At 37.7% G+C, this 26,906-nt stretch overlaps 1 protein-coding gene across 5 annotated transcripts in view; it reads right to left on the minus strand.

The window, feature by feature from the left end:
- USP3 (ubiquitin specific peptidase 3) overlaps window positions 1-26,906 on the minus strand; it is a 43,923-nt gene that overhangs the window by 11,321 nt on the left and 5,696 nt on the right. For 3 of the 5 annotated variants that reach the window (XM_069797958.1, XM_009930764.2, XM_069797959.1), the window contains exons 2-7: window positions 14,980-15,040; window positions 12,489-12,620; window positions 5,271-5,354; window positions 3,754-3,835; window positions 1,060-1,142; window positions 38-151 (exon numbers count right to left, since the gene is read on the minus strand). In XM_069797958.1, coding sequence (XP_069654059.1) covers window positions 38-151; window positions 1,060-1,142; window positions 3,754-3,835; window positions 5,271-5,354; window positions 12,489-12,620; window positions 14,980-15,040 — 556 coding nt within the window. Of the gene's footprint in view, window positions 1-37; window positions 152-1,059; window positions 1,143-3,753; window positions 3,836-5,270; window positions 5,355-12,488; window positions 12,621-13,710; window positions 13,731-14,979; window positions 15,041-26,751; window positions 26,870-26,906 lie in introns of those variants that run through there. The other 2 variants (XM_069797961.1, XM_069797960.1) reach the window with 2 other exon arrangements.

Raw genomic sequence — 26,906 nt, forward strand, 5'->3', positions numbered from 1 at the left:
TGTAAAGTTCAGTGCTAACAAGGAACATGCAGCTTACACATTGTTATCCCCCTGGCTCCTGGTATGGTAAGTTCGCCTGCCTGCCGTCTTCCCATTCCTCAGCTCCACAGCAGGCAACTCTTTGAAGTAACAGCAAAACTGTTGAATGTTACTACAGAAAAAGGAAAAATGAATGAAATCCTTAAAGGGCAGAGAATAGAGTATTATGTATTCTGGAGCCTGGTTTTTGAAATGCATAAACACAACTTCATGCAGTGATAGAGGATGGCAATCACGAACAGTTGGAAGGTACAAGAAATACTGTAGCAAATACTTATCTTCTGTAAATGACTGAGCAGATCAGTGAATATCATCATCATCCCAACTACCTGAAATAATTACATTTTGGCTCTGCTTGCACTAAGAGATACCATGACAGACTGAAGTATCAGAAGGCATTCCCTAACAAACCAGACTGCATCTGCTGAGGAGATTAACTCCATGTCTACCACCACCTATCAATTCTAACCTCTGCTACCACAGTCCCAGTAATGGACCATACGAAGCATGTGCCTCAACTCCTGCCAGTGAGCCCTGAATGATGGAAAAGAAAATGGAGACCGGTTAGTCCTGCTATAGCCCGACTCAGTAGTCTCCGAGAGAAGTAGGCAAATTCAGAAATGCAAAAGGGCAATTCCAGAGCAGCAGTAGTCTTGGCAGCAATGAAATGAAGCCTAACATCTCAGCACTGCAGAAACTGTTCTCCTACCCGCTTCCATGAGACCCCATCCCTCAAAGCACTGTCTCTGCTTTCACGGTGGCCATAAGCATCAACATGTTTCAACAGCCTCGGCAATGAAAGGGCAGTCTCCTTTTCTGCTGAGGATACAGCAGGCTTCCTCTGGAACACTGCATCACAGGAAGTCCCTCACAATACAAGGCAACTTTATGGTACCTGCACACACCTGTTCCCGCAAATCCAGGTACTCTTATGTACAGTGGTAACTTGCCAAATTCACTTGCCTGATGCTACAGCACACAACCACTCTCACAGAGGCGTGGGGAAAGCTTCAGAGGTACCTGAGCGACTGAAGGATTGCATTCATGAAACACGTATTCCCCAGGTTCCGAAGGCCTGTGGCACAAAGGGCAGTGGTGCTTCCCTGGAAATGAGAATGATTAAGTTAAAGAAAGACTTATCATTGCTCTCCCACTTTCTCCCCACAGAGCTGTTACTGGTGTATCAGCATAGATTTAAACAATAATAAACTACACTGTTTGAAAAGTGCAGTTTCAAAGCCAAAGCAACCACTTCACCAGCTCAAACTGCCTTGAAGCTCCATCTTGACATGAAACCTGTTTCTTACTCGTTCCTGTCAACAGAAAACTCTACGAAACCTTTTCTTGTACAAATAAATCTAGAATAGGACAACACAGAGTTAATCACAGGCTTTTATTGAAAAGTATTTGTGGGTATATATGTCAAATAATCACACTCTGATAATGTTCAGTGAGAACTGGACAGCAATTTCCCTAAAGTGCCTTTGAAAAATGAAAATACCAATCCTTATCCATCTAGTCCCATGTCTAATATGCACAGCGTGGCAGCCTGCAGGTTGTTGCTAAGTCACCAGCCCTAGCCTGCTGTCTTAGTGGGGTTATGTGGTGGCCAGGAGGATTTTTGAAAGACAGACAATAGCATTTATTTGGGAAAGAAGCAGTCAAGTTAGACTGTGCAAAGAAAAAGCAATGTGTTGAATGAAGAGAAACAAAAATATACACCATTTACAGTCTAGGAGTTTCAACAGGTTAGAGCAATGTTACCCACAGATAAGCTTGCTTTTCACCAAATAATCTTCCAGGTGGGCTGGGAGGAGAGGGAAGAGAAATGTTGACAGTGTTGCATTTATGATTTCTAGAATCCACAACACTTGGACACATTCCGTTGTCTACAAAATATCACATTGGAAGTTCAACAAATTTTGGGGCATTATTCATTGTTTTAACGGAATTTAAAAGCTAGACTGTCTTTTAGTAGTAGTATCTCAAAATGAATGTATTCCTTGACCCCAAAGACTGCATGCAAATCCAGGTTACTAAATATGTATTCAAAGTGTTCCAATAAAACTTATTTTCCTCCCCAAATCTACGACAAACAACATCTCTGGTGAAGAACTAATGACAGCAGGATATTTGTGTATATGTTGTTAAAAAAAAAAAAAAAAAAGTAGCATTATTTACATAAGCAACTTACCAATTCAGTAAGAATTATTTACAGAGACACCTGTTTTCCAATAAAGGAAGAAAACTTTTAAGTACAAACACCACAGTGCCCTTAGCATATTCTTTTCTCACTCTTGCCCAGGGGGAGACAGCATGGTATTAATGCAAACAGCAGTGCCCTCTCTTTTCTAGATATGGAACCAGTGTGCCAACAATAAAAACATCATCTGTTGCTACAGGCAATATTTAAGTATTAATAAAACTGAGAAAACAGCACAGACTATGAAGAATAAAAGCAGCATTAAGTTCATGCTTTCTAATTCTGTCTTCTCCATATCTAAATGTTGCCTAGAATTTTCCTTCTGGTTTTTACTGGCTTTGAGTTTTCCAGACAATGATGCTGTGTGTTGCCATAGCAAAAAAACCCCACTATTTCTCTGAGGCTTCCTCAATCACCCCAAGATCGGGACACTACAGAAAGCATACACAGCACATTCAGAGGACCCTAAACTGCCTGTACGCAGCACATTTTTAAAGTAACTAAACCCCTAGAGACTTTGCAAAGCAGTAACTGGCTGCTTTGCTTCCACCCCACCCTCTTATTTCCATTCATACTCCTCCCTAGAACTTTTCTCTTCATAATCAGGTTTGTCATAGCTGAAGACAGCTATTACTTTAGCTCCCTTTGACTACATTGCTGTCCTGCAGCCACAAGGGCCAAGGAGGAATAGCTCTGCTCTACCACTCCTTCTGGCCAAGGGTGAAAATGAAGCAGTTGCATACAACTGGGTCTGTATCTTCCCTCTCTGTTCCTAAAATCTGGGAGAAATTATGAAGATTAGAAACTCCCTCAACCCAAACTGTGGAAAACAGAGACATTTGGTTTGGGGCATTCTTTGTCTAGAAGAAACTATGCAGCCCTTTCAGCCATCTAGCAAGGGCTGGATCATCCTCTCCTGGGTGCTGTTCTGCAGATGTGAAGTTAAAATAGCAGGAAGATGAGAGACGAGAGTGAGAAAAACTTTAATAATAGTCCACAGTTCATTTTCAAAGCAAGTTTTACTAAGGTCTTCTAAAAATTTGTTAAGTTTTTTTACTTTTTCCTAACAATTACTCTCTTATGCCCCTAGAAAAAGGCAGTGCACCTGCTTCTTTGCCTTCTGTACTGTAAAAACAAACAAACAAAAAGACAAAAACCTCCTTGTCTGCTCAGAAAAGTCTTATGTCTAGCCATGTGTTAATCTCAATATGGACTAGCTCCTTCCAATACTGATCCTAGCAAGCTCAAACTGTCCTGAAGTTCCATCTTGACATGAAACCCTTCTTAAGCACAGGGAAGCTCAAAGTCTAGGTCAACAGAAATACAGCAGAATATCAAACGTTCCTTTGTGAGATGGGGCACTTCTAGGTGGGTGGTCAGAAGATGAGAAAGACAAAGTGCACCAAGCAGAATTTGGGTAACTGTACATATTTCAAGTCTAGGCCAACTATAAGCCTCCACAGGTTTAGAAAAAACCCTTAAACTCACTGTACCGGATCTGTTGTACTTACATTTACTTTTAGTAACTTGCTGTTCAGAGATGAGTTTTCCAATAGTTTTCTTTTCCTATGTCTGTCTGATGGAAAGGCTGAACTGTTGGAAAGTAATTAAAAGAGGTTACTTACTAAAAAACAAAATACTGTGTGAAATGGACAGATTACACCTGCCATCAGTTGTCATTAAGACAGCAAAGAGCTTCCTGACTGCAACATATGCTTTTCATAGTCTTGAAATAGACACCACCTCCCTCAGAGTACAGACGCATATCCTATTTTCAACACTAATGTCCAAGTTAATGACATTAAGTTATGCATGCTACAGTATGCACCCTGAAGAGTGGCCTTATTAGCAGGCTACTTTTCATATAAAATATTGATCTTTTTCCTTAATCAAAGGAATACTTAGTGCAGAATTTTCCATAAAATACTTCTGTCAGAAGAATCATCTAAGCCTTTAGAAAGACAATTTCAAAAAATCAGGACAAAGTAAAGTTAACAAAAATCAAAAATATCTCGAGTGCTAGCACTTATGTATTATAGCTGACTTCTCTTAAGTAAAAATCATAAGGTTATAACATTTGTGTAATACTAATACAAAGTTAGAAGAACAATTAGTTATTCTTCTCCACATCACTGGAGATTACTGGCCCCTCAATTCTACCAGTTTATGATTTCTCTCTAATCTAATGGCAAAACCATAACTTCTTCCAGATTTGCGGGGGGTGGGGAGTCTTTTTTTTTTTTTTTTTTTTTTTTTTTTAATTAAAAAGCCCTCCAAACATTCAAAAGCTGTCATTACACACAACAGGAGCCTCCACGGTATCATTTACCTCTTAAAAAGTTAGATCTCCTGGACCTTTCCAAAATACTAATGTGCACTTCTCATTATGCTTAAACATCTTTACTTCTCATTACATACCTGAGAAGCCCATCAAAAAGAGAAGAGAAAATAACGAAAATGTTAATATTACCTACAGAGTAAGTGAAAAAGATTGTAATATCAACTTTTCAGTGGAATAGCACCAGATAAAGGCAGAGGAAAAACATGTCTCTTCTGTACGATTCCAAGTTCATAAGCCTTCTTAATCTTTTTGTTTGGAAACCAAACTATGCAATTAGTATGAAGACTACTTCCACCTGCATTTTCACTTCAGTGTCTCTGCTCCAGAAACCTACTCTAGTTTTGACAAAACTATGATTTTGTTCTTGAAATTCTCTCCCACGTATATGGAAAAAGACCATAATTATTGGCTAGGTACCAAGAAAGTTAATAGGTATCTAAATTCCTGTATCATCATATGCTACTTCTAATAAGATTCACTGTATAAGAAACAAAATGTATGAGATCAAATCCATTTGTTCTGCACCTCTGCTTCTCAGTGATGAAAACAATATTTAAACATACACAGTATCACACACATAGAAGCACCAAAATATATATTAAATCCATATATACATAGAAATGCCACTTAAATTATGCCATATTACAAGTCCACCCAAAGTAGTCTGGATATAAACAAACTACTTACTTTTCCAAGTTCTGTAGGTGCTCTCTGACCTTCTGTACCAGGCCCAGCTTGGTATCATTGACTACAAAATCATCACAGCGGTAACTGCAAGAAAAACATTTATCAGAATGTGCAAAGGATTTCAATGAAGTACTCCAAAACAATCATGCAAGCCTACATGTGGCAAGCACTGAAGTGATTCAGTGGAAGATTATGAGGGGAACAGGGGAGCACACCTACATACTGAGCTTTGTTCTCTGAAAACTAGCCTATAGCAAGAGAAGGTACAGGCACTATCTTATTACATGTTTTTTCTTCTAGCTCAGTTCTTTATTAGGAATCGGAAGCATGACGTACTGCTTGTCCCAATGCAGAATTCCAGTTCAACAAAAGCTCAAACACACAGTGTAACCAAAAGCAGCATCAGTAGACAATCCATAGAAGACTCATCAGATTTATCCAAAGTCACACCAGAAGTCTGTGGCAACTCGCACCTCGTGCTTTAACCACAAATATCACTCAATCTCTCATATAGTTTTTATATATACAGAAGCTCTTACAAAACTTAAGCTAGTATTTTAAGCTTTTCCAGGGTTAAGCGTGCAAAAGTAACTGAGCTGAAAAAGAGAGAGGAGCTGATCCCCCCACTGCCTCACAGCAAATGTAAAGTGAAGGCAAATCAAAATGTCCTCTCAGCAGAAGCAAGGGTTACAAAAGTCTACAATCCTATAATGTCCGACAAAGATCTCACATTTCCCAAGAAGCAAATATGTTAGTTACAATTTAATATTCAAACTCTGGGCTTCTAACACCTCATATAGTGCACAAAGACAAAGGTTACAGACCATTTCTGAAGAGGGAGGAGGAGGGTCCTTTAGGGAATGCTGAAAAAAAACCCCACACCTTATTTCACTATTTTCCCAAGTACATCCAAATCCACATGGCACATGTCGATTTAAAGAAATGAGAGAGTAGCAAAGAAAACTGTCATAAGGAGAACAAGATGGAATTAACTTCTGCTGCTTTGCTGTATTTTAAATCCCCTGCATTTCTTGCCCTCACAAGAGCAAATACAGGTCCCAGAGTGATGTGGACCCTCTTATCCATGCTCTGTCTTCCATTTGTGAAGGAAAGATGACACCTGTATATAGGGGTGGGGTAGTAGAAAAGAGAGGGGAAGGAAGGACAAAAATCCCTTAAAACCAAGAAACACAAATGCTGCAGTCAGTAAGGAAGCCCAGCCCTGCAGAATCCACACCTGCACATCAGTAAACCAAGAATTCCGTGCAGCCTGCTTGAGTCTCTCTCAAAGGAGGCAGTCAGTAGAGTGGAAGTTTTACTGCTATGCACAGGAGCTGCAGATGACGTTTCACAGTACTCTTGAAGGCTTAGCCAAGAGCTAGCTCAAGAACTAGATAACCCATATTCTGGCATGAGAAACAGGAAGGTACGAAAAGACTTAACACCACTTGTACCAGCTCTTTTGAGAGCACTGCGACAAAAAGGGAGCAGAGACTTGTCACAACTTCCCTTCACCCACATCCCACAAAGGTAACTCAGCTCTGAGCAGTGTTTGTCAGCCAACCCCGTGCTTACTATGAAGCATCAAATTGCAGCTTCAAATTCTGTCAGGCAACTGAACGCTTCCTGTGAAGAAAGCTAACTTACTTTGGATATGTTTAATATCAGAACCGTAGCTATTTCTCTCCTTTCCCTTTGCCACAGGACTGACTCAAAAACGAAATACATCCTCATCATCTCAGGTTACTCCTTTGCTGGAGCAGATCTGTGCTTCATAAATTAATGAAGCTATCAACTTCAGGCACAACTGCAATTTACAACATTCTTTGTTGCTAAGTCTGTGATGTAGTTCAAAGGCAACAGTATTGCTAGTGTTAATTCAAACACTGAATTCTTGAGGAGACTACAGAGTTGAGAAAGTAAAGGCCCTTGCCACCAAAAGGAGTCTGTAAGACCAGTCTGTCCAGGATCTCTGTTGATTTTTGCCTCCAAGAAGAGAAATTAATACAACACTCAAGATTTCCAAACACTGAACACAGCAGTTGTGGATACTTACACAAGATGTAGAAATTGTTAAGTTAGCTATTGCCAGATTATTTTTTTTTTTCCCCAAAAGATTGCCACAGACCTCGTTAGTCTGGGAGGGGGAAGAAGTCTGTAAACGTGCTTATTTTTCAGCCATGTTTTAAGTAGTCCTATTCAGCTTTATCAGCCACCTACAATTAGCTAATGAAGTGTTCCTACATTTGCCACTCTCACAGGACACCACACCTCAAGGACAACTATCAGAGCAAACTACGCAGCCCAGCTTTGCTGAGAGGTAAATAGGGTGCAGGTGGATGCAGTACAGTCCGACTCCTCCTCAATACCAAATGTGTCCACACCCCCTGGTATACTAGCACAATTTTATTGCTACTCTAGTTGTGTAGCAACTAACATTTATAAACAGGGAATGAAAGCAGACACAAGGTCACTGAAAGCCTCTAAGCCAACTTATTGCTGAAAGATGATTTAATACTTGCTCCCGTGCCCTAAAGATCATGCTAACCTTTTTTTTAGTCTGATCTTACATACCAGTTACATCTTTACATAAAACTGCAAGTTAGCACTCTCCCCAAGATGGAGGAATAAAACCAAATACATCATTAAATGTCAGGGTCCTTGCAACAGTGGAAAAGTAATTTTAAGATTCACTTAAAAACAAGACAAGCTGCTTTTATTTCTCTTTTTAATGGGCAGGTTTTTTAAGCTACCTCCCTTGGAACACTGAGGGTTTAGCACTACTACTAGAAATAACAGCACTACAACCAATCTATTTTGGATAAACGAAGTAAACAGCACAGGACATAGTTTATGCTTCAATAGCTTAAAGTTTGCTGAACCCACACACCTTAAAGGTAAACTGCTGAGAGATTACTTCCTATATGTGAAGCTGACATTCAAAACAAATGTTTAATTTGTGATCATCGGGGTTATCACAAAGTAACAATATACCTTTCTGAATACAGCAGTTCTACAATATGCTTTTAACAGCAATTGTACAGGACAAATTCTATACTTCAAGGAGGGTCCCTCATATGGATTAGCATAATATCTTCCTCTCTATACACCTTCTATTTTTAGCACCTCTGCCACCTCTAAGGCCTGGTCTTTTTGGGCCTCCTTTGTTGCTAACATGGCAGCAAGCCAGTGAATGTATGCACTGCTCTGGGGAATACTTATGCTTAGTTCTGGCTGTTTCAGTAGGTTACAGAATTTCATGCTATGTTTAAAAGCCAACTGAAGAATTACAGAACAAGAAAAATTAAGAAAATCCAAGTTTCCTTAGTTGTGCTAACTCCTTACATGAATAAACTAAGAACTCAAGTTTTACTGTCTTGATAAAAGGCTTTTTAATCTCTTTAATTTCCACTGACTGTAGAATGCAAAATAATGGTCCTAAACAATCTCATTTTCAGATGCTTATGCACTAGCACAGTAGGTCTGTTTTTTAAATAGAACCACCACCACAAAAAGAAAGACTAAAAAAGAATTTTTTAAAGTCCTCGGCATTTAGTTATTTTTACATCAGCCCACAGGGGCTGGGGGGCACACAGGACTGGATGAGGAGATTTGCACAACCATGTGCCTTTAAGGAGGCTAATGGGTCAGAAATCTGACCTGCAAGTTGTGTATGGGATTAAATGAACACGGGAAACATATTATGCAAATACATAAACAGGGCAGCCTTTCTTCTTCTGTGCTAACCAACTGTCTTTGCACTAGCACAGAGAAAACAAATTTACAAGAGTCCTCTTTCAGGAAACATATTTCTGAAAGCAGGCTTCTTATACATATCATTCTACTTCTTGTGCGCAGAAAAATGACCACTAACACAGCAGGAGAAAGCATCATATGATAGCTTGAAGATAAAAAAAGATCTGTACTTCTTGTAAACTCTTTGTGCTTAGTACTTTAGAACTAACTGAAAGGCTGATTACCTCCAACAAGTGGAATTCAGGGGTCTGTTTTTCTCAGTGCTTAGGGTCTCAAACATAATTCAGTCTGAAGATTTAGTATTGCATCTACTGTCTCAGAAGTGACCAAAGAATCAAGAGAATTGTACTCTCATAATAAATAAAAGATTAACATCCTCTCAACTTTTCCACTGTGAAGACTCAGCAGGTGAATAGGACATAGAAGAAAGATCAAAATCCTTTGGAAAGCAAATCCCTAGTTGCCTAATACTTGAGGATACCTCAAGCATACCTGTATTTTGAAAAACATTACCAAATTCATAAATACAATAAAAACCTCACCTCAGATTAAAAAAAATAAAAATTAACCACCATCCCACCAGAACTGAAACATTTTTCTTTCAAAGCTATGTTGAAAGCTTGTGATCATGTAAAAGAAAACATCTTCCACGCTGAAATGCAGTTACAGAAGACTGCTTGATCTCATTTTGGTTTACAGCAAGACTGCATGTGAACTATAAACAAAATTCAGTAAACCAAGGTAGGTTCAACAGTCACATAGTATTTCTTCCCTTTGGGCTGACAAGAATAGCTAAGGCAAACCCTGGACTGTGCTCTCATGATTGCATGAAAGGTTATGACAAGGCCAAGGAAAAGCAAAGGATTAAACATCTTCTGCTTCGAAAAGAGCCCATACATGATAGTAGCAGCCCTGTTAGCTGCTACTATCATGCAAGCTAAGAAACACAGTAAATTGGGATCCATAGGGTAAAAATGGAACAAGAGTATTCTACTCAACTCTGTGCAGTAAACAAAATGGCAAATAGAAATATAAAAGCCAGCACTGCATCAAAATACCTCCATTATTTTTACAGTAGAAGTAAAATTCAGTTAAGTCTTAGAACGGTATTTTCTTGACTTTCAAATTATTGAGGATGCCCACATTGCTAGCACAAAATATTATTCTTTAAATAAAAGTTCACTTAAAAGAAACATCATTGCATAAATGTAGCACTGTCTACTGGATTCATGTCTACACTGAAGAAGCCAACAAATAACATTTCAAAATTCAATCTCCAGAGTAGATAGTTACGACTTGAATTCACCCAACTATTTGCTTTAACTGGCAAGCACTATTTGATAGCAGCCCCTGCAGTACTATCTGAAATAAAGGGGCAGAAGTTGGCCTGAATGCTTTCTGCTTCATCTTTACACATCTAAGCTCATTTCCACTGAAAAAAATGGGTGCAGTAACAAATCCAGGTATCTTTTTCTGATTACCAGGTGGGAACAAACTGAAATATCTTAAATGAAAGCAAAGATACACTGCTTTTGAAACTTGTTCAGCTTCACATTAGCATGGGAGAGTTACAATTTGCTAGTGAATTATACGCAACAGGAACTCCCCAAGGCAAAGCTCTCTACAATTAGTTCCAGTTCATCCATAGATGACTCAGCCTTCTATGTCCATTACAGCAGAAAAGACATCACATGCTAAACTGCTTCTCATCTGTCCTACCACAAATATGCTGTGAAACACCAGTGAGCTTCCTAAGTGTGTGCCTACCTGATCCTCATAAGCACAATTTGCTTCAGTAATAGATCCCACAGTCCTCAGTTTGGCTGTCATCATTTTGCAATGCTCATGTTGGGTTTGGAATAAGGTCAGCAGAGTGCTCTGACTTGCTGATATAACTCATCAAGCCTCAGCAAGTTGAGCATACTATTTGTCATAGTAAATGGAGCTATAATCAAGACTTCAAATACCCTGCTAAAATTCCTCCACACATTATTACCTTCAGAGTGACTAGAAGACAGATTGTACTTCAAACAAAACAAAAAGCCACAACTTAGAACTCAGTGGTTAACAGCATTAATTGGGAAAGTGGAATTAGCTTCCCACAGCTGTTCCAATGCTGGTAACCCGTGTCACTTGGAAAAATTTTGTTTTCTAACTTTTTCACATAGGGGCAGATAAAAATGCTGGTCATTTAAATAAAATGTAAATGGAAGCAAAATCGCCGCACATCAAAGCTACTCAAACCTTTCTTCTATGCTTAACATCTGTACAGCTGCATGCACCAGCTTGAATAATTTTTTAATTGCTACAAACAAAATTTCTTAAGGTGACACCACTTAACTGTGGTTTTACTTGTAGGGGAAAAAAATATTTGTTACGGAAGTATTCCTCATAAAACTGGATACCCAAACTTCAGCAAACAGATTTTTCCCTGATGAAGTACACAAAAGATACGTAATTATTTGAATAGAACACCCATCAGTGGAGCTATATACTCAGTAATTTTACAAGACCATAACACTGATTTCCCCGAGATCTGCACCGTTCAAATTCTGCACTGCCACAGAGCACAAGTAACAACATACATGGGAAACCATGAAGCTAACAGGAAATGGGGAAGCAGCTATGAACAGTTTTGCGGAGGGGTGAAGAGGTAGAAGATGCTGAGCGCACAAAAGCATTGTTTTCAATAGACTTCCAGTCTTTGCTCTCTGAGGAACAAGGAAGATAGGGAACCTGACATTACCAGCATAACTATGAAACCTTCTTAAACAGTACTCATATCTCACTGTAAGAAACTGATAGAATAAGTCAGTCCAGGCCATTCTTCTGTTAAAAGAATCACTTCTGTGATTCTGCTATGTAATCTTGCTAGAGAGTTGATTCTGCTTCCCAACAGCATCCACCATTTTCCTAAACTCATACAGGTTGCACCAAATCTCCAAAAAAAGCAGCCTTTCTTTCAGAGTGAAGAAAAAAATATTAATATTGGAAAAAACCCCAAACAAAACACACACATACACACCACAAGTTCACATCTCTTGGGCAGGATCTATAGTGTATTACTTTACTTTCTGATATTCTGACAAATAAATGGTATGTGAAAGGCTCACCAATTTGATGGAAGGAGCAACTAAAAGCAAACAGCAGTTTTTGCAATTAAAAGGTTAGGTTCTCAACATACCCCAAAGCAAACAGAAGCAACTCCAAATCACATAAATAGCATTTATTTTAAAAAGTTTCTGCTAAGTCATTTGAAATGTGGGAGTTAAGCCACAACCAGTCCTACAATACACATGCAGAAGCAGAGGGTTATTTCACAACTGTTTTTAAACAGCCAGGTCTGGAAATCAAGAGATCAAGTGCTCAAAAATAGGTGTAATATAATGCTTCAGAAGATTCTAAAAGTTTCCACCTTCTAGTACATAAAAAGTTGACAAATTACAGCGTTTAAACCCTTACCAGTATGTACTGTAACTACTGCAATCCATACACACGGTATGCTGAACTTTCTCTTGTTTTTCTGTTTTCTTATGATTGGTCATAGGAATCTGTGCATCTTCATAATGCTTTTTTGCATGGCCATTCACATATCTAAAATAAATGAAAAACAAAAAGTCTTATATTTTAAACAGTTACTTAACCAACATTCATTGAAAATAAGAAAAAAGGCAGCCTAATAAGCATCCAGTATTTATACAGGCATTAAAATAGGCAATTCATCTGTGTGAAAACATTGGTTAAATTTTCTAACTTTTTACCCCTTTACTCTCCCATGTTGTCCAAATTAATCTCTCCATCTCCTTCATAGCAACCACAAACTGGCATCCTTGTACCAAACCCCAGGATCTGGGACCTGAACAGCCTGATGCACCTTCACAGCTGAGAAAATCATTAGCTCCCTTTTTCAATACCTGTAATGTGGTTAGTCCTCCCTATTGCTTTCCCATATATTTTTTCTTACAGCTCTACTTTTTTCTCTACCCAGCACTCATCATGTTTGTGATTACTTTAACAGTGTGCTGTCCCCTACATAAAAGCACAACCATTTTAAGCTTTCCCATTCTGCAGCACAATTTAATATTAGAACATTCTACATTTTATAAAGTTCATGAATTTGAAAGGCTCTAGGGCTTGGGGTCACATAACTGAAAAAAGAAATCTAAAATTCTACAGCTCTTTTGCTGACATAATGAGCATTTTCATGCTCAAAATTTAAGATGTAGGAAATTAAGCATCTTTAATTAAAAAAGTGTCATTACAAATGCAAGAGCCCTAAGTATCAGCTGAAAATCATTAACACTTAGAAGTGCATGGCCAAGCCTCAGGTGAATTCCCTCCTCCCCCATTTCTTGCTTGTTGAACTCAGAAATGCTAACTAATAGGAACTCTGCACATGCTCCACATGAAGGTCTTTGTATTCTACACTTGTTCTCCCACATGCAGGTGTAAACAATTCTGCTAACACAGCTGTGTTAGTTAAGGCACTGAAGCCACAGGGTTAAAAACATTGCTGTGCTGGCAGAATCCCGCAGCAACTATGTCATAACCCGAATGAGACAGTTGTGCTTGCAGGAGTTGGTTTTCTGCCTAACAATGCAAATGACAGGTTTATAAAGCTATGCTCCCACCAGAAATGCTCTGCTGCTGTTAACACCATCAGTAACGTTCCCTATGACCCTACCTGGAGGATGTACTTCAAGTGAAGATCTGAAAAGCTCTCTTTCTCTTCCTTTGATTTCAAACATTATCTGAACACAAGAACATGCCCGTGTGCTTTCACGATCAAAAGTGCTCCCACTGCAAGGTCTATATTACATTCTTCTCATTCAATTGTTTTCCATCCTAAGGATGGGAGCAGTTTGGAAAGCCAAAACAAACTACATAAATAACTGACTCGATGTCTACTAACTGCACACAAGAAAGGTCACATGTGGACAGTAATAATGTTTTTTTTAAATTAATAACAAGTAAAATATTCCAAACTATTTATTTCACACCGTCACATAACATGAAGTAGCTCCCCCTCTCTTAGCTCTCACCAAGTATAAATTTAGAAAATAAATTAATACATAAAAAGAGATAAAAAGGGGTTTGTGCTGAAAACTCTGAATAGAAGACACAATTAAAATTGTGGCACTTACTGCTATCGAGCTCAAAGAAACAAAACCTGGAGTTCATTGAATCCACTTTGAAAGACAAAGTCACTAAGTTTAATGATGCCTTTCCAGAATAAAAGCACACCAGCACAGACACTATCCTACAGATGAAAACATGTTGACATCTCAGATACTGTCTAAACGTCAACACTAACTGCATTCTCATTAGTATGTGCATGTCAAACATTTATGTAGCAGCAAATAACAGCATTGACTGTATCATGCCTCTACAAATTCTTTTGGTGTACTTCAACTAACACAGAGAAAAAACAGGTGTACTCTGAAGGAACTCTGATGGTAGCTAGTCCTTATATGTTATGGCAATAACTTCATTCCAAAACTACACTACAGTACATTTAAGGTATTTTCTGTCTAAGCTGGACAGTTGCTGTTTTTCTCAAAATAAGCTGCGCCACTTTGGATTTGTGGGTTTCCAAGAATTCTTACTGGTTTAACCTAATTACAATAGAAACATCCTTTACAGAATGGACCTTTACAATAATCCACTGAATGAGCAATTCTCCAGGCACTTTGTGAGCTGAGCAATCACATTCACCATATGCTTTTCTTTGGGGAAAAAAAAATTATGTCAAGTATAATCTCTGGACTCTCATAAGGTAGCAAAGAAGTGTGTTTAGTATAAACATACAATGTTAAATGAGATCATGAAAGGTTTATTTCAAGAAATTATATATAAGGCATTCAGGAAAATTTTGAATTAACTGCCTCAGTCAAGCAACAAAGGAAAAAGATAAAGGTCTGAAAAGATTTGCACACTAACACTTTGTACTCACCTTCCACAATGGACACTTGAGCACGTCAAACAGACCCATGGACTTTTATTTGACCGGCACACTATAAAAGATTTTAAAAAAGTGTCAAATGAATTAGCTCTGATATTACAGTTGTATAACACATCCTGAGCACTAGCAATAGCTCTGCTGACTCCACCTTAGCAGCACAATTATATAAAAGAGCCCGTCATGTTCATTAACCTATATTAAGGACTAAACTAACAGACTGAAGAGCTGTTGACACTAAAGCACATTAGCCTTCTGGCTTGGGTTTTAGTCACAGGCTACATGTTTACCTGTTACGTTCCAAGAAAAAAATAAATTTTTTTGTTTGTATTATATCCACATGAGGTCTACTTGATTTTGAAATACAATACAGAAATATCAGAAGCACAAGTAGCAAAAACACTGGTAAAGTTTAAAAACCTTTCTTTTAGCTTTTAATAAGGCAGTCCACAGAACACAGGAAAAAAAAGCCACAGCGCGTCACTTCTATTTCATAAAACTTGTTATACAAGAAGCCATTTTAAAGAAGATATTGCAAGAAAGCCTGGCAATCCGATAAGAAGCACACAGAATTACTTTGCAATGCCTGATAATACACACCATTTATACAATACGTATTCCTATGCTGCAGTGCCAGTAAAGGCTTTATCCATAAAGATTTTACCCTTTCAGTCAAGCACAAGCAGGTGAAAAATTAAAATGTAACACAGTGCTGTGCTTCGCAATCCATTCAAGACATCAGAAGATGTTATCTAAGTTTTTAGCTGTCTTCTGAGTCTAGAAAACTTAAATTAAACAAACATGGATGTTTTTTAAGCTAAAGGGCTTAAAATGAAAAAACAACAGATACTAGAAAATGGGAACACCATCCCAGGGTAGAGTCACAGAAACAGGATAGTTCAACTCCTACTCCAAGCCAGTAGCAAAGCGTGCAAATTCAGATTAGAAACAAAATCTCAATAAATAACCCAGGTAGGCAGAACACAGTAAAACAGGCAAAAGCAGAGCAAAATTGCCATTAGTCAAGTCAAGAAAAAGTATATACGAGTCTTTATAAACAATAGCCATTTTGGAACTACAACTAAATCGATATTGAACCCTCAAATTTTGAGAGGAATTCCATTTTGGATCATGTCATTGAAGAAGGGATGCTACAATATACAACACTTAGATTTGAATGAGGTAAAATTGTTAACAACTATGCATTACCACAGAATTTACAGAAATAGCATTACACTTTCAAATGCCCAACTAATATGATGAGAAAAGAAAAATTAAATGCTAAGTGCACTTCTGCAAGGGGCAAAAACAACAATAAAAAGACAACTTCGCTTATCCCAAAAATACAAAAGGGTATGATGCCACCTAATTTTTCTACACGCTATAAATAACTGCTTCTTGGAGCAGCCCATCAAGAGTCACAGCAGAAAAACAAGACATCAGAAACATGAGGGTCTGTAAGGCCAGGGGGAAGAGGGACAAAGAGAAGAGGATTAAACCTAGTGTACACGTAAATTATTTATATTGTTATTTATTGTGGAAAAGCTTGAGAACAGCCTTCCCTGACTGGAGTCACACCTTAGAAAAAGGAACTGAGGAAACAAGCATGCACAGAAGCTGCTCCAGGGCAGGATCACCTGAGCAGGCTAATTCAGGACTTCTAGCAAAACTCAAAAATAGGTTCACCAAGCTACAAACCATGGTACATATCAAACTGATCGAACTGTTAAGATCAAAGACTATCAGAGAAAGCCAAGCTAACAAAAGTCAAAGAAGTTTCTTTATCAAATTAAATGCTAATTAAAAAGAAAAGGCAAGGAGGGGGTCAATATTTAATTGGGAGAGAAGCGACTAGCTTAGCTGTTTAGAAGAGCTAATATATTTTTCCACCATTACATTTCACCTTTTTTAAATCAGACAGAAAAATAAATGAGCTAACACTGCTTCTTAAAGAATTGTTTTCTGGATTTGAATTCATTATTACAAATAGTTGTTGTATTTCAATTCACAGGCCCAATCCAAGGAATGTTTAAAACTAAGAATTTTACTTTTACTATGTTCACTGGAAAAAAGCACATTCCATAGAAATATTATTTGAACTAACTACTTTAAAGTCTTTAGCAAAGACTCCAGAATTGTTTCCTTCAACTGCTGCAATTATTACTTTACTCGAGAAATACATTTTCTCACATGTCTCAGTTTTCTGGTTTTGGTTTTCCAAAAACAAATTTTCCTATTTCTAAGGTTGATGGGTTCCCACAACTGTGATGGTAATCTTGCAATAGATAGAAGACAGCCAGGTAGAGCTGTTTTGGCTTACATTTCAAGTTAGAAAAGTGGAAGAAGTTAGTCTAGTTTGACCAAAACGTTATCGAGAAAACCAGCATTTGGCACTGGCAAATAGAAGAGAAAGGGAAGACATTAAATAGCCATCATCAATTAAAAATAGGCTAAATGGACCACTGCTTAACCTGATACAATTTTATTTTCCTGAATTACACAAACTGAAGGGTAAAAAATTAACGATAAGGAAAGAGAAGCCAAAACCATTCATGCCCTTAAACACAGATTAAGTGCTGCATGAACAAACCACTACCCTACACTCTCCTTGCCAGGAACACAAAACAGTCTTCCTAGACATTAAAATCCCAGCAGAAATCTCTCACTTTGCAATAACATTTTTGCTTTCACTATGTTATCATCTGTGGACAGAACAGGTTCTCAACCAGTATGTCAAAGCATTACAATGCAAACTATTATTCTTACTTTCCACCATGTACCAGACAATTCCAATTTTATATTCAGGTATTTGAAATACCTGCACTGCTTCCTTGTCAAGTGACAAATTATACTGAATTAGTGCTCATTCTGCAGAGTTCACACCAGGTTTAAGTGTTCTGCACAAAGCCAGCATACAAGTCCACCAACTCTGCACAACGCCAAACAGTGTCCACTAAAATTTTCCATCTTTCATATCAAGGAATAGGAAAAGATGGCTCATTTGTTTGCTTTAACTTTTAGGAAGAACTTTGCTCCAATTGCATCACATTAGAAATGTGTAGTTTATCTTCTGCACAAACATCTCCTCCCACAAAGAACTCGAATAACATGGAAGTGACTCCCACTAAGATTAAACACAGAAGCCAATATTAAATTTGTGACCCACGGTTGCTCTGTTCTGAGAGGATTACACAACTGATTTTTTTAGAGGCTGCTGAAGATTGTATTCTGTATTTCTCTGAGGTTGGCTTGGTAGATACCTGCATTAAAACTTGGCTCTCTAGGTATTCCTCAATTCATATCTTGAAGCAGTTACCGTCTGTTACTTACTGTTAATAAATTAAATTAGGCTGGGATCTTCAGTTATTAGTCAGGACTCTAACAAGACAGGCACCATGAAATGCACAGCAGAAGCGCAGTCACTGCCCTGAACTTCTTAGAATCTAAATTAAAGGTAGACAGTTTTGCTTCATCTGTAAAGAAAGTGCATGTTACTCCTTTCAGATATGGTACTTACACAAAGGCACTAGACTTAAAAGTGGACCAGAAACAAGAGAGACAGACAGATCCATAGCAAACCCCTTCCCAATTCAGAGCACATTGCACAGCCCTGGAACTTGGCCCTTAAAACAGACTTGGGTGTTCAGGACTTTCAAGTCAGACAGTTACATCAAATCGTGAGGAAAGACTCCCAGACGCATTTGTACAGGTACGTATGTGTTCCCTCAATAATGAGTATTCCAATTGGGATTTGGGGTTTTTTTTTTTTTAGTGCTGTTTAGAAAAAGAAGAAGAGGGGTGTACTACATTAGCACCCCCTACTTTGGAATAAAGTTATGTACAACAAACATCTTAACCACATTAAAAAAAACCAACTTAATTATCTGTGTATGTTACACCTTATTTAGTGGTATACAGGCTAAGGAACACTGGCTGCTTTCTGGGCTTGAACTAAAGCGGCTATTGCAACAGTTACCAACTGCCTCATTTTGCTATATTTTTAGAATAGCTTCAAGTGGTTAGGCAAATATGATACTAACATGTCAAAAGAAAAGGGAAAGCAAATCTGCAATGCCACAATGTTGTCTGAAGCAGTAAGTAATTTGCCATTTTACATCAGTATTGGCTTATTCAGAAGCTTAGAAACATAATTTTTCATCACATAATAGGAAGGGGAAATATTATCTTTTACTTTATCTTTCTCTAAGAGAAATCTGAATACTCATTTGTTATACAGCCTACAAAGCCCTCTGTAAATGAAGAGGAGTATCAATCCATCCCCAAGAGAGCAATCAAACACCACTACATACAGACTCATACATAACTATCAGAACATTCAGAGACGTCCCTCCAGCTTCCACTTTCTGTAAATCATCCCGATAACATTCATCAAGTTACGCCAAGTAGAATGAGTAAGATATGGTTAATCAGTTTGGCACTCTCATCACAGGGGCCCCACCCCATCTTACCCTCATGATCACTCAAATGTGTACTTATGAATCTTGACTTTTTTTTTTTTCCTTACTGAAAACTGACTCCAAGTGCAGTCTTGTGAAGCATGAATGCTCCTGGCAAACACTGTATTCCTTACAGAAGAAAGCTGCAGATTTTCATTGTAGGAAAGTTACAACTATGTAGAAGTATACAAACAACCTGTGAAACTAATAGTATTGTTTAAATAGCACACTGCATAATTTAGAAACTGGCAAAAGAAAAAAGAAGCAGGAAGAGGAGGAGACAAACAGGAAGCAGTTTCTGTAAGGCAGCCAAGTTAAGAAACCTGCAAGATACAGTGTCCACCAAAGAACTGGCAGTAGCGCAGCCATGTGATCAACACAAACTGGCGACTTTGCCAGTCACAGGAGCACAAGTGACCTGAGGCCATAGCTACTACAGAACTGTGCCTACATCCAAGTTTTAAAACAGTTCTTTATTACATCACTAAAGAAAAGGGCACAAAATATCAGCACAATAAGAGCAATACTTTGGTCCTTCTGTTAACAGCACATTGAATGGAAACAAGATTAGCATCATTAGACTCTTTCCAGTACTCTCCACAGCCTTTACAAGATGGCCTAGATTTTGTTCTCAAAAGGAGCTGTACCAACACTACTATCCTACTTGTATAATTGTATGGTTAAACTAAAGTAACATAATGACCTGCACAGAAATGTCTTTGGACTAAGTGACCTTTTTTTCTGTTCAGTTTATGTTGACATAGTAGGTCAGCTATACTGATATAAGCTAAACTGAAAAAGGCCACTGTTAACTCCACTCAGCATCTGCACAGGGAACAGTATTTAAATAGTTGCAGCTACACTGGTATACTGATACTGTGCTGAGCAAATTGTCCCACAAACATAAGCACTTGGTGACAAACATATATATGCTACATAAGTATAACATGCTGTATGTGTAGCATGTATACACATGCTATATGTATGCATGTGTGTATACACACACATAAATGTGCATATATAAAAAAGCAATACTGTTATAAAGTATTTTAGAGAAATAGACTTACTTTTCCTTTCCCATACCTTTAACTTAACTTTGCCTAACAATCCCTCAGTGCCCTATTTAATTAAGATTTGGTAGCAGGACAATGTTACTCTACATTTTGCTCCTAAAAGAACCTGACAAATGCAGCAAAAAAAGAGCTGGGCAGTGTCCATTAACAACATGTGAAGAAAAATGAAGCAACAATCCGTATATCAAAATGTGAAACCCCTGCTTTGTGAAACATAATCCTTCTGTCTGTGACACATGCCTAAGGAACCAGACCTAAAGGTGCCTCCTCCAAAGATCTGGAAGTAAAGGTGAGAGAAACTTGCAAGCAAAAATCCTGGGAAACGATCACAAGTGGTGGGAATACAAAAATCTGCACAAAAATTTAACCAAAATTATGCAAACCCCTTTAGTACTAACATTTCAAATGCAAAGTTTTCAGTCACAGGATTCAGAGCGTTTCTCAGAGAGCCCACTTCCATTTACAGACTGAAAAATGGAGAATGAGAGATCGAATAATTTACCAAAAGAATTTTATCAGCATAGATCAGAACTGAGCCTACTAGCCCTAAGACCTGAGTCCTTTACGTCATTTTACTTGCAGGCAAAAGTAAAAGCATCCCAAAACTCAGCACTCTACACAAACCTTTTAAGGTGACTTGCCAAAACAGCTCTAAATTAAACACCTAAAACTTCCCATATGCTATATACCAGGGCTTATCAGGCATCTGAGAGCGTCATCTATGAAAGCCAGTATTCTAAGTAGGGAATTGCTGAAGCCTAGGAGAAATATCAAGGAGACAAACTTGTTGGATGTGGTCCCTCCTCCAGGCTTACATGCTGGGGTTGCAAAAAGGCTCTGCCCAACCACCGGAATTTACAGCTGTAAAACTCCCTCTGGATGCCCACATGACGTCTTTTTGAAGACTGAATATATCAGCTGAGTTTTCTCCGCAATTCCCATTCATTCAAGATGTGAATGCCTCAAGTTTAATGCACATACCTCCTACCCTTGGAAGACCTTCCTTCCAGACTACTCCTAAGTGCTGAGGGAGGACTGACAATTACTTCTGTTAAAGCCAGCACTTCCTAGAAATAAGCAGTTATTTGGGGGAACAGCAAGACAAAGCAAGAGAGAGCGTGACTTTCACCAAGCCTAGCATTTACAGCTTTTATCCAGCCTGCAGTCTCCGCAGCAATGAATGTCCATGCACTCTATATTTCAAATCCACCAGACAAAACATTCAGTCATTAGAATTGAGACTGGAACCAAGGATTTTCCACTTAAAATGAAGTAACTGTCCAAATCACAACATTACAGAGCCATGTCCATTCTTTCCTTCTGGGCCACAAACTTGGTTATAAACCAGCATGGACAATAAAACAGCTTCTCAGGGTAAAAATTAGAAGTCTTACTCGTCACAGAACAGTCCAGACTACAGGACATCTGGATATGTGCAGAATTGGACACTCTGGCACTGAAAAAAACATTTTATTAGCAGAATTAAAGAAGCCTAAAAAAAATATAGGCATCCTCCAAGCTAAGTCAGTATTTTTACATGTAAAGATTCATAACAGGCAATATAAGGTACTTAGTACTAGAGTACACATGTATTAACACATCTGATCATGTTCCTGCTTTTTGACTTCAAATTCTTTTGTGTATTTAAAAAGGCAGTTGCTATAAGTATCCACACAAGCTTTATTATCTGACCCTATTGTCCATTTACATTCAGGAGGAATCAAAAATATTCAAATGAGTACCTCAACTAAACATATTGGTAAAATCGTAAGGCACTGCAGGCATTAACATATACAGAAGCACATTCCAAGCAGAACGTTAACATTATTTTATAATCTAGGAGTAGGTTCCAGAACTTAAATACCGAGTTAAACATCTATGGTTGTTGATCATTCGTTGGTTTTTTTTGTTTGTTTGGGGTTGGGTTTTTTGGGGGTGGGGTGGGGAGTGGTGTGTTTAAAGTGTATACACATCTGGTAAGTATCTGCTCTACATTTTAAGAACTTAAGGCTAGTCAATTCCAGATGAGTAACTGTAATGAAAACCAGGTGACTGAAAAAGGAAGTAAATGTTACAAGACTATTTTTTAAACCTTTGAGTAGGCTAAAGCTCCTTTCTAAACACAGAATGCAGGAAAAAGGAACGTTACAGGCTTTGAAAACTAGAGACATGTTCTACACCTTATGAGCCAGCTGTTTTTACTGTTTAGGTTTTAAAAGAGTATTCCCATTTGTTTTCAAACTTCATTTCACATAAAGCTCTTCTTTCTATCCTACCCTCAGCCCCGTTACAAGGAGTTCATAAATGGACTGCACTTGTTCTAAACTGTTTGATATTAGAAAAATAAATATTCTATTTAACAATATTTTAAATCAGTTTCATTTGTTAGACATCTTTATTGCCCATTTTAGAAAAACAGCATTCTAGTCAAAGTGAAACCAGACAGAAGAGGAAATGGGTTTTAATTATACTATTTAAAATGTTTTGTTTCAAAATCAGCTAACACCCACGTACTAGGCAAAAAGATAAGAAAAGATGAAATTTAAATTACATTTCAATCAAAGCAAGAGAATTTACAAGAAAGCAAGTTTCCTAGTAAGCATTACCAACAATACAAAAATGTTAACCATTCTTTCATACCCTCATAACAAAGAGATGCACAATGAATAGAAGTCTCAACGGTATCAAGTCTTAGCCTGACTCAAATCACATTCAAATGTAAGAGAATTCAAACTCTGAAGAACATTTAAAAAAAGAAAGGAAGAAAGAAACAAACCAACCAACCTACCCTAACTTTACAGCTATGGAAAAAAACCAGTTATATCTTCATTATCTTTCAACCAAAACCAGAAAGATTAAGTTTTTAGTGAGAAAACAAATAATAAGTGACAGTGAGTGAACTTATGAAATCAACTAATATTTGTGTTCATGCATAATGGTACATGTGGTTTCCTCCTCTTTGTCACTAAAAAAAAGCATTGCTCAGGCTCACATAAGAAATTTCACAGATGGTTACAGTAAACCACTCTATTGCAATGGAAGACCATATATAATTCAGACACTCTAAACAACAACTGAGTATGAATATAAAACACGGGTAGGTAAACAATTTTTCATAGAATAAATAGGTCATTGAAGTCCCAAACACATTCCTAACATTGAAGAAAGTTTGTCAGAGAACAACATGATTAGCTTCATCCGCATGTAATTCACCTCCCCAGTTACACTCAACCACATTGGCTTACAGTTCGGTATTTTGATTATGCAATCAGAATTCCACACTGAAAAACTTGGAAGTTAAAAAAGTATGCATTTTTATTTGCCTATATTCTTAGTCTAGGAATGGAAAAGCAGACAGGTAGGTAAGGAAAACTTCTTTCAACCAGTGTAAACAGACATGTCAGTTCCTGAGGACACATAAAGCATGCTGCGCTGCTGCTTTTGTTATGGTAAAGAAATAAGGTCACTTAGCACTACCAATCTCACACATAGATGCTTAGCTCTCTGGCTACCGTAGTGCCATATTTTTTGCTAATTTCATCTTTCTACATGTCAAGTCAAACTTCAGGTCAAGAAATGTCAGCAGTTGATCTTCCTGCATACACCACATAAATCACATCCTACCTGAAAGCAACAGTAAGAAAACATGCATTATCAAGACAGAAAGACAAGACAGAAAGACAAGACAGAAAGACAAGACAGAAAGACAAGACAGAAAGACAAGACAGAAAGACAAGACAGAAAGACAAGACAGAAAGACAAGACAGAAAGACAAGACAGAAAGACAAGACAGAAAGACAAGACAGAAAGACAAGACAGAAAGACAAGACAGAAAGACAAGACAGAAAGACAAGACAGAAAGACAAGACAGAAAGACAAGACAGAAAGACAAGACAGAAAGACAAGACAGAAAGACAAGACAGAAAGACAAGACAGAAAGACAAGACAGAAAGACAAGACAGAAAGACAAGACAGAAAGACAAGACAGAAAGACAAGACAGAAAGACAAGACAAAGACAGATTAAGATGTAACACATCAGTAGCAGGAATTATTGCCTCTATTTCGTCTTTACATTCTAAAACCAATTTCTAGTGGTTTGGCTACTTTGATAACTAACTAGTATCCAAATTTAAATACATACATACACACACATATATACTTACATATTTTTAAATTAAATGCTTTCTAGTCCTCACAGCAAAACAGATACTGTTTCTCATTATAGTAGCAGAATGCCAAGGGAAAAAAAAAAAATTATTCAATCTTTATGTTAGGGTGAGACACACAAATATTCATTTTCAAACAGCAGCCAGAAAAAACACAGCAAAGCCAACAGTGTAACGTAATTTTTAAACCCTTAAGGAAAGGAATCTTCTTGAGTCAGTCAGCAATCAATCGCAGGTCAAAACATTTGAGCTGGAAATAAAAGGGAAAAGAGGAGAAAGACAGCAAGAAGACTTCTTGCTTTCTTTATATAACCTAGTAATTAATCTACTTATTTGAGTCCCCACTATTTCATTCCTACTTCCCCAATACTAGCAAAAGCACATTACTAACCATCCCTGTGAACAAAAAGGAAAGAAATCAAATGCTCAGTGGACAAAAACATTACCAAATGAAAAACTTATGAACCAAAGTTTAAAAAAAATCTTTTTAAAGGGTCATGGCTATCTTGAGAAAATGCACCTGTATTTTGACATGGACAAGCAGACACTCACATTCACACAGAATCCTAAATGATGTACCTATGAATTACCTTGAAAAATCAGTATCTGCCTGTTTGGTATCGATAAGGACCTCCAACCCCCACCCCCAAGCCTGATAGTACCATGTCACTTTTAAGTTAAAAAGCTGTCTGCTTGCAATATTGGGGGGCAGGCTAACTTCGAGAATAATCACCTTATTTTGCCAGGTTGCCTGTGGGTATTGTGATTGGATTCCAATGGGTAATAAAATCTGTCAAAGAAATTTCATAACTACATTTACAAGATCCAAAATTACACAAGATATTCCAAAGGGGGGGGGGGGGGGGGGCAGACGACCCAACCACTAGAGGACTTCTCTGACATACCAGTTAAGATTGCTGAATGCTAAGTGTATTCATCGTGTCACGTACAGTTTAAAACACCCTCTTATAATCAAAGAAATGAATCATTAAGGACACAAAATCTTGCACTGCTCCCATAACAAGGACACCATAAAGCAATGAATATTTTATCAGATGTAATTCTAATTCACTCCACAATAAAAACCGTTTCCTCCAATAATCTCAAAATAAAAATCAGAAATGCCTTAACTAGTTTTCAGATCTACATTTCTGATTAAGTTGCACTTTCTAACTTCCATGGATTGTTTTAATTAATGGCCTTTAACCACTTTTTACCTAGGTAACAAACGTTTGTTAAAACAGAAAACAAAGCATGAACAGGTTACTAAATGAAGGGAGTGGCACTGATCAAATGAGAAATAGCTCAAAGCTTAATTTCATTCCAAACATTGGGTCTGAAACTTTCACTCTATGAACCTCAGACACAGATGCAACAAAAAAATTAACTAGTCTAACTCTGTTGGCCTTAGCACCTTGCAACAATCAGAGAATCAAAGAATAATGCATTGATCTTGTTTAACACCTGGACATCTTGAAGGTCTTGGGAAAGGCAGGTGAAAATTATTATCCTGCTTACATTTAAACCAGCTGTAATGAGATTTGCACTAATCTGTGGATAAATCAAGAGTCTGCCATGCACATGAGTGTCTCTCCTACACACTTGTGTGTGCCTTATATATCCCACTTCCACAAAGCCTCAGACTATCCTGTCTCCTTACCATATGGTATACTTTGAAGAATATTTTCAAAACATTGGATTTTAGTTAGATCATAAATACTTTTGAACAGTCAGTAATAAAATTTGTCCTTCAAAGTTTATATTCAAAATCATCACGAAGATGAGATCTAGTTTCTAAACAAAGGCACTGTATTAAATGTCTGACTACTTTCCTCTGAAGCAGTCTCTTTCCTCAGCTAACATTCAAGTTTTGTGACTGATTGTGATTCTGTTGAGTAGAGAGTACAAACATATTTTTGAAGAGAAAATCTAGGACATATTAATCACCATCAACTTAAGTTTATTGACTTTTAAAAGATACCAAGTATGTGAAAACAAAAAGACTCCCTTTTTTTGTAATTAAAAGGACAATTAGGTCTAGCTTGTGAGGCTGAAATTGAGACCCTTACCCCATCTCAATAAGCGTGCATCTTCTAACAGAATCAGTTCCAAAGCACTATGCTCTATCACACAGGCAAAGGTAACTACTGCCTCCATGGTTAGCTCATACATCAGTAACCGATTTAAATGGGAAAAAAACCCAAAACAAAACATCAACAGTTTT

Source organism: Haliaeetus albicilla, chromosome 12 (assembly GCF_947461875.1).
Source record: "Haliaeetus albicilla chromosome 12, bHalAlb1.1, whole genome shotgun sequence".
NCBI classification, from domain to species: domain Eukaryota; kingdom Metazoa; phylum Chordata; class Aves; order Accipitriformes; family Accipitridae; genus Haliaeetus; species Haliaeetus albicilla.